A 9,628-nucleotide genomic window follows, 5' to 3' on the forward strand; every position below is an offset into this window, starting at 1 on the left:
TGGATGGGTGCGACTGTGACACAGAATATGTCTGCAATAGCATCTATATGTGTTAGTCTTTTGAGTTGGTGGAAGGTGGATAATGTTTGTGAAGTTGAGTGTTATTCGGTTAAGGTGATTGGTTTATTGTCATATGTGAATATCATAGAGGGAATGGAAAAATATGAAGTGACTGGTCCTAGGGTACTTAACCATTCAATCCCTAATACCACATCCGCTCCTTGTATTGGCAAAAGATAAAATGGAATGTGAAATAGTTGTTGTTGTAGGTTGATAGGAGTTTCTTTATATAAGTCATCACAATAAATATGCCCATCATTACCTACCATGAGTGGAAACTTTGGGGTTGAGCAGATAGGTAGCTGTAAAAATTGTGCAACTCGGGATTGCATAACATTGTGTGAACTACCCGTGTCTTCTAACACAGTCACTGTATGTCTAAAAATCTGGCCTTCAAATTTAAGAGTCTTTGGAGATGGGTTACCTTGTAGAGCGTGATCAGATAAGTGGAAGTGAATAATTTCTGATTGGTCTATGTCATGAGCTATGCATTCCGCATCCAACATTGGTAAATTAGGGTCATTAACAATTAGACCCTCACTACCTTCCTCACTCAGCATCAAGAGGAATTGCTTTGGTTGGCAACGGTGTCCTGGAACGAACTTTTCATCACAATTATAACATAGTCCTTGTGCGCATCGTTCCTGCATTTGAGTTGTAGTGAGTCTTTTTATGGGCAGAGTGTGCGATGTAGTTTGACTAACACCATTAAGCCCAGCAGTCTGGGGACTAGTTATTTTAGTTGTTTGGGAGCGCCATGAACGATTTAATGTGGCTTTTGCCGCAACGATTTTACTTTCCACCAATTTTGCCAACCTAATTGCATGAATCACTAAAAAGGGTTGCTGAATTGCTAGTTCGCGTCCAATCTCTGGATGAAGTCCAGATAAGAAACAATTGAGCAGCATTTCAGGAGTCATTCCGACTACTTGATTTGAGAGACGTTCAAATCTAGTTTGGTAATATGTGACTGTGGTAGTTTGTTTTAATTTAAATAGTTCAGCTTGAGGATTTTCAAATGTAGATGGTCCAAAACGTACCACTAGAGCTTTTGTAAAGCCTTCCCAACTTGTTAATTGATTGGTCTGAAACATCCATTTATATCAACTTAAGGTGTTTCCTTTCATTGAAAATGCTACGAGTTCAAGACGTTGAAAGGGAGCGACTTGATATAAGTTGAAATATTGTTCTGCTTGGAATAATCAATCTTGTGGTTCTATACTATCAAATGGTTGTAGTTGTAATTTCGGAGGTTTTACATTTCCTGGTGGTGGAAACGATCCACAACCATATGGAGTTGTCGGTGGTCTTGGTTGGGAGCCATATGGTGGCAATGGTGTTGGTTGAAAGCCATATGGTGGTGGTGGTGGTGGTGTTTGTGTTGTGTTTATGGTTAGCCTTGCGATCTTTTCCACTAACCCATTAAGGGTGCTTTCCATGCGGGCTTCCATGGACGCCTATAATAGATCCTGTCGTTCATTCATGTTATGTTGCATAACAGCCAATTTTTCTAGAACCATCGCATTGGAAGTGTCCTCCATGGTAGAGTGTGTGAATGAAGAAGACGAAGTAGGTTTATGAGGCATGAGAACCTCAATGAAAGCACCAATGTTAGGGTGATACCCTAGTAGTGAATAATTCTAATATACTAAAGGAAACTAAGAATGATGAAAAAGATGTATTTTTTATTGATGCCCTTTGAATGAGGGTTAGTATTACTTAAATAGTACTTGAAATATAATTTATGGATTGATGAAATATAATCTTAATCTAGTTATTTGGAAATTAAATCTAAAATTAACAAAATATAATCTTACATAATCTTCTCCTAATTACATAAGATAATCATTATATTTAGGAGGTATTTTTATATCTCTCTTGAGCTTTCTTGTGATACTGAACTCAGAGTGAGATCTAGACAGTCCAACAATGTAACAGATATAGTCATTGTAAAACTTATTTACAAGAAAGAAAGTGTTACCATATTGAAACACCAATAATGCTATTGGAAAAATCAAATTTTAACAATTTTTTCATAAAACAAATCAAAATTATTCTATTTCTCGTACTTTTTCATCTTTCAATCTTCACAAATTTCTCACAAAAATTACTTAAAAACGAAATGATAGCTTGAAGCTCTCACAATTTGGATGTCAAATAACATTTTGTTGAACGATAATGCAAAACTTAATATTGATAGACATCTTTGCTACAAAATATAACCAAGTACGTTTGTAAAAAAGGAGAAACTATTACCTTCTCCACAATAGAAAAGGGGAAATGTGAACAAAAACCCAAGATTTCTCTAACAAAATGATTGAAACTTTCACTATAATATTAGAAAAGAAGAAAAGTTAATGAATTTGAAGTTGAATTTCCAGGGGAGCATTAACTCACTACTTTTTACTTAAAATGTATAAATTTTGTAAAAGTGGATCATAATTTCTATTTGAAAATGTATATATATACTCTATATATTAAAACAGAAAAAGATATATATATCAACAATGTAAGAAATTTTTATGATGTCATTATATCATTTATAATTCATTTTTAATTATTATTGACTTTTAAATAAATATAATACATGAATAGTGGATGATACACTACCCATGTATATAAATCTTTACTAACATTATAGTAAGTGTAGAAATATTTGTCTCATATTAAAATTGCAACTAATTTTTTCCCAATTTGTGTGGATGAAGGATGTTATCCAACTAACAACACTAAAACTAATCCATTTTAAGATAATGGATATAACTAAAATGAGTTTTGTTTGTATCAACAAAATATTTTATCAAGTTTGGACATTTAACCACGCATATATATATATATATATATATATTAATATTAATATTAGGATTAATGTTATTGAATGTTTTTAGTTGGTAAAATACCATCCCATATCTCACAAGGACATGAGAATTTTGTTGATGGTTTATGTGTTAAGTACTGATAGACCCTTGAACTCTAGCATGATCCTCTAGAAATACTAACTCTATCTAATTCATTCATGAAAAATATCAGACCAGACTAAATATTTAAGGAGTATAAAACCAATAAGTTTTTATTCTTAAATTCTTAAATAAAAATAATATAGATAAATGAATACTATATTGGTGTAAAACAATTTTATATTACTGGTACATAATATATATGTTGCTTCCATGCAAACTGGAATGACTAGTAAACTGGTACCTTTTACATATTTACTTTATAAAAAAATTTATATTTTTTTGGTGTTATGAAGGATATTTCTTACTTTTTTTCTGGTTAAGAATTAATATATTTTGAGATTTATAACTATCTCTTCCAACAAGTGTCACTCCTAAGAATTGAAGAGGTAATCTTATACTACTCAACTAATACCTTATTGGTATAAAAGAATTACATTGTCAACAAATAACTATTGTAAAAGATGAATAAACTTATTATTTTAAAGGTTGAAAGACTTATTTAGAGGCCAAACTTGATTGCATTGAATTTTTATAAGAGCAAATAGACATTTTTACTTTATTAAACGTAAATAAATATTAATAATTATTTTAAATATAATATATTTTAAAAAAAATAATCTAATTAACCTAAACCCTAAAATTTCATTCTCCATTTCACCTTCTTTGTGTAGCACATCACAGCGGAAAGCTCTGGCCAGACGACCGACCACCACCAACTACTCCGCCGACAGCCACCACTTTTCCGTTACAAATTCCGTAAGCTTCCTCAGTCCCCAGTTTTCCGTTTCATTCTTTGGGTTTTCCTTCTCTTTGGTGTTCTGTAAAAAACACTAGAGTATTCATGACTCATCTCAGTCTAAGGTTTTAAATTTATAATTCTTCTTATTAACGGTTATGGCCACAATATTGCGATTGCGAGATTTACAATTACAATGTAATTGGAATCACGACCACAACTTAAAACACTCCAATTACCTATATATGAATTAGAATTTTAATTATTGTGTCATTTGACTATGCCATCAGTTCAAACATTAGAATACAAAAATGGCAAGTGCACCTGCACAAATTCCGACTAGCTTTGGCCATGAGTTGAGGGCTTGTCTCCGTTGCCGCCTCGTCAAAACCTATGATCAGGTCTTACTGCCCTTCTATGTTTCCTGTCATTCTTTGCTTTTCCTTTTGAATTGTTTATTTACGATTTCTGTTTTCATTAACACAGTTCAGAGAATCGGGTTGTGAGAACTGCTCATTCTTTAAGATGGAAGAAGATCACGAGCGCGTTGTTGATTGCACTACTCCCAATTTTAACGGGTTTGTCTATGTCAATTCCTTTTCGTCAAAAAACACCCTCTTCACCTTTGATTTTCTCAATGTTCATTTTTTCCGATTTTGATATTCTATTCAATTTTGGCACAGGATCATTTCTGTTATGGATCCAACGAGGAGTTGGGCGGCCCGTTGGTTGAGAATTGGTATGTGTTCATTTTATCTCCTGTTATATTATCATAGCCTCATTATAATTTTCCAATGCCTTGCCTTGGTTTTGAAATTCATCTTTTTTTCCTTTTAATCGCAATGACAACATCTAGGTCTTTTCATGAAAGGTTTTATTCATGATAAGAAGATACATTCCAAGGATTTAAGCAACACTGCCATGCCTGACACTTGACCTCAAAAACCTCTTAAAATTTCTAGTCAAGAATTTTCAGCTCAAACGACTGTTTTGGTTGTATGTGTATAAGATAAAGTATAAGGGACAAAAGGACATATTTTAACTCTCCTCAACTGTATCTTCTGACATTTTTTATTTCACGGTCTTTATAACTTCGTAACAATCCAACATGATATATTGAAAGACAATTTGATAATTCTGGAGGCATTATTAAATTAGTAAAAATAAAGGTAAATAAAAATTTGGAAATTAATGTGAATGGTGTCCCCTTGTTGTCTGCTTGCCAATACCTTTGTTTTGTGTTTATTTATTTTATTTCTTTCTTTTGTTATGCTGATTTCCCTTCTGCTGAGGAGGATATTGTATAAGATCTTGTTATATTGTATAATATGTATATATTGTTTCTTGACTAAAATTTCTTAAAAAGAAAAAAAAAATCCAGAGTTAATTCAGTCACTCGCTTAATCATTCTGGTCAATTTCACTTCTCTCATGCCATGCGTGACAGCTATTTGAAAATATAAAATGAAAAACGTAAAACTGAGTAGTTGAATTTCTACGTAGATTGTTCTGGAAATTTAGATTCTTGTTGAATATGTTGCAGGAAGATTTGTACCTGGTGTTTACACTCTTGCTGTCTCAGAGGCACTTCCAGAAGAGATGCAGGTTTGTAATTTTTTCGGTTAAATATGCTTGATCCTTCTGCTAGAGAAAAGGTATAAATAAGATAGTGGATTATCTGCTTTCCTCACTTCCCACCAAAATGATAAGTGTCAGTGATGAACACCTTGTGGAAAAACAATAGGCAGGTTGTAGAGAAAGTTCTCATATCACTTCCCCTCTAGTGATGTTATGAGTTGATAAATGTTCTGTTTGTCTTACGTATATCTGTCTGGCCAATTTAAAGTTCTGATGACTGTTAAGTTTCTATCAATATGCTATGAAATTAATATTTCGAATAATCGAATGTCTGTGGCTCACCTTCAAGACATTGTTGAAGACTTGTGTGTTCTAGTTTTAGTTGTAGTATTCATTTGAGTCAGCCTTCTCTCTCTCTTCTAATTTAGGCATGATCTGGAAAATGTGCTCAAGGTAATCATAAAGCTCCAAAAATACTCAATGTTACTGTCAAAACAGTGATACGTTCAGTAACTAGAGTGGATTGTGACCTATCTGTGGTTTCTTTTGGTGTATTTGGTTGGAGGTTGACACTTGTACTTTCATGGATATCTCTCATTATCTTTATCGGATAGTCCTTGTGACTTTCGAAGCGCTCAGCTCATGCTTGAAGCGATTGAAAAGTGCCGTCTTGATATTGATTTAGGTACTCAGCTCACACTTTTAAATCATGGAGTGCCCCAATTGAAGAAAGCCAGCATGGAGTGTTTATATGACAAGGCTTCTTTTGGTGTCTGTGAATTGTACAGTTCACAGGTTTGCCATGGGTGTATAACACTAAGTGATGGGAAAATAGAGAGATTTAAATCATAGAATTCAATTTGAATTTGATAATTTGGAGGAATGCTTTTTAGGTTTGGTGTTGCTTGCAATTGAAAGATACCTTTCACACTAGAAAGAAAGTTCTACTGTTAGTCATAATACCAGCTATAGATCATTAAAATGCCAAAAAGAGTATAAAGTGCGGCAGAGATGAGAATATTGGTGTTGTTGCCATTGGATGAGTGAGTACCTGTCTACCTGAGATGATAAGATCAGGAATGGATGTAGAGGGAAGTAGGATTGGCATGTATTGAGGACAAGATTTTAGGATCGTGCTAAAGATGGTTTAGACATTGAAGACCAATAGGAGCTAATCTATGTAATTAACTAATCACTTTTGTCTCTCTTTTGTATCATCATCTTTTGTACTGATTACTTTTTGTATAACTAAGGTTATCCCCTCACCCTATGGGTAAGAAGCTAATCTCTTTCAAGGTGTGCCCCTCCTAACAAGTGCCACTATTAGGAATCGAACTTTGGGCTATCTGGGGATCTAATTTGGCCTTACACAACTGGACCAATACCTTGTTGTATCTTTTGCACCGAACTAATGCTGTAGTGAAGTTTTTTTACTATTTATTTGATTTGTAATGCTCTTTTGCAGGCTTTATGTGAAGACGAGCGTGTGCAGTATAACCCTCCCAAACGTTTGTGAAACATACTTAGCATTGAGTTTGTGGCAACTTTAACATGAGCTGAATTGTGAGTCTGTAGTAATGTGGATTTTAATGTTCATAGTTGTGTTCTGATGCTTTCTGACATCTTTAATTAGCATAATCGGAGTTGTTAGTTTGTATCAATGTGGATTTTAATGTTCATAGTTGTGTTCTGGCGTGTTATTTAAATGACTTGCTAAATTCTTAAAACCTCTAAAAGCATCCGGCGGTGGTCCTTAACAAAAAAATGGACCGTCGTATATTTTGGTTCTGTTATGATTGATATGTTTTTATTCGTAAATAGAGAATCATTATCTAATTAGACATGATTCTTATTTCTATAAAGTTCTTAAAATAAAATAAAAAGTGAAAAAATAAAAAGTAAAACATTAACCAAAAAGTGCAATGATTCTATTTGTGAATTATTTAATTGTGCTTGCTTAGTCAGGGTTGTTAAAAGTTGGAAGTATATATTTAATAGTGCTTGCTTGAGCGAGTGTTGTTAAAAGTAGATATTTAATAACGTTCATTTGAATCAACGTGGTTAAATATATACTTTCTATAATTTAATGGTGCTCATTTGAGTTAACACTGTTAAAAATGCACATTTAATGGTATTTGTTTGAGTAAGTGCTGTTAAATATATATTTTCAATCATCACTTATTCAAATGAGTGTTGTTGAAATTGCACAAATGGTGGAGTCCAATTAAGGACAAAGGTGAGTTGTATTATTTGAGTGAAAAATTGAAAATTTACTTCATTTAACGAGAAAGGCGAGTTGTATTATTTGAATGAAAAATAAAAAACTTACTTAATTTAATGAGAAATGTGAACAATTATAAAATAACTTGAGAGATTCAATTAAAAACAGTAAATGGGTTTTAACGCTCTAACATCACATATGATGGGATTGTGTTGTGACTTAGGAATAGATATAAGAGGTTAAACATGATTGGCTGTGTTTGACATAAATGGTTTAAAATGCTTTTTAAGATATGGGGTAAAGATCTCACTTTGTTTAATGCTATGTTTGGATCATAGGGTAGGAGGGGAAGGGAGGGATTTTTAAGATATGGAGTAAAGATCTCACTATTTTAAGATATGGAGTAAAGATCTCACTATTTTAAGATATGGAGTAAAGATCTCACTATTTTAAGATATGGAGTAAAGATCTCACTATTTTAAGATATGGAGTAAAGATTTTATTTGGTTGCTAGATAAGTATAATTTACATTTTAAGCTTACTTTTTCAAAAAATAAGTAAAAAATCAATTTTTTAATTCATACCAAACATGCACTTCATCCATGGAAATTCCAGAAAAAAACTTTTTGTTTAATTTTAAAATTGCTAATATACCAATCCAGTTAAAATTATTAACCTTTAACTTTATGGATCTTCACTCTAGAAATGTCCAACTGTTGCTTTTGAAAAATCAAAATCTATTTCGATGATTTATTATCTTTCATCTTGTATATTAATATCTTCAATAATATTTAAGTGTTAACCAAATGGCTCTAAAAGTTCCATTAAACTGATATACATAAATTAACTTGAATTCATCTGGAAAAAATAAATAAGCCAATTTATTGTGTTTTTATAATACCATTCTAGATTCAAAATTTATTATTTTAAAACTTCGTTCAGTAGCCCCTGGATTCCATAAGTATTGTAGTTTAATTTTACATTTTATTTTTATTTAAATTTAATATGACATAGTTAATTAACGTGTTATACTTTACATGATCATGCCTAAAATTGGATATTTAGAGGACCAGAATGAGGGCTCATATGTAGGATGGATATTTAGAGGACCAGAATGAGGGCTCATATGTAGGACTGATAATTTAATTCAACTCATAATTTAATTCGGTAAATTTGTTCAAGAATCAAACGAGTTGAACTTAGCTACAAACCAAGCTCATTAAGTAAACAAGCTGAACATGAGTATTCAACTTATTTGATTCATAAATCAACTTGTTTGGTTGACGTGCATTCATTCATCTTTTAATTTTGACAATTAATTCAATGATTTATATTCAATGTTTTCATTTCTCACATTAACAATTGTTTATTTACTATTAAAATTAACACAAGGGTTCAACCAATTGTGCTTACGTCCCTAAGAGGGTTGAGAGACTATCGTTATGTATTATTAGAGAATAAAGATTGGTGTTTTACTATTCTTCTCCTTGTTATATTATGTTTACATAATATAAATATATAGCTCTCTACCCCTACCCCTTTACATCAGCCCAAGTTCATAACTTGTATTGTTGTTATTAGAGAATATGAGTAATTTCGCAACAAGTTTAACTTAAATATATATATATATATATATATATATATATAATCACCAATATCTTATGCCTTTAAATATATGATGAACAAAATAAATTTGAGGTAGTTAATTTGATCGAAAGTTTGTGAACTTTAATTGAGTTGAACTTGAGTTTCAAAAAATAATTTGATATTAAACTTGACTCAAAATTAAACTCAAACCAATCCTTAATTAGTTGAGCTAAATGGACTTGAGTCATTTTAAACTCTATTCATGCGTCCAAGGAAGAGGAATTATTCGGGAGAGTCACCAAAACACTCACAAGGAGTTGAGAATGGATCCGATAGCTAGAGGCATGAATTTCACCCAAAGAGTACTTGAAGAGGGATTCAACCAACAATTGGGTGGATGGAAGAGGGTTATAGGACATGCATTGCTCCATAAAGGACAATACAAATAAGAAATAGCAGTGGTGTTCTCAGTGAACAAGCATAAGAT

General features: G+C 32.2%; 1 protein-coding gene across 2 annotated transcripts; it reads left to right on the forward strand.

The window, feature by feature from the left end:
* LOC109359252 (transcription elongation factor SPT4 homolog 2) lies at positions 3,676-7,033 on the forward strand. 2 transcript variants are annotated; one of them, XM_019603841.1, is made up of 6 exons: positions 3,676-3,776; positions 4,047-4,157; positions 4,243-4,334; positions 4,440-4,495; positions 5,299-5,360; positions 6,799-7,033. In XM_019603841.1, exons 2-6 carry the CDS (start codon positions 4,068-4,070, stop codon positions 6,847-6,849), a joined length of 351 nt encoding a protein of 116 aa, XP_019459386.1. In that variant the 5' UTR covers positions 3,676-3,776; positions 4,047-4,067; the 3' UTR covers positions 6,850-7,033. The 2 variants fall into 2 exon arrangements, with proteins under 2 accessions (XP_019459386.1, XP_019459388.1); XM_019603843.1 differs by having other exon boundaries at positions 3,693-3,771.

This window comes from Lupinus angustifolius, chromosome LG11 (genome assembly GCF_001865875.1).
Source record: "Lupinus angustifolius cultivar Tanjil chromosome LG11, LupAngTanjil_v1.0, whole genome shotgun sequence".
Taxonomy (NCBI): Eukaryota; Viridiplantae; Streptophyta; class Magnoliopsida; order Fabales; family Fabaceae; genus Lupinus; species Lupinus angustifolius.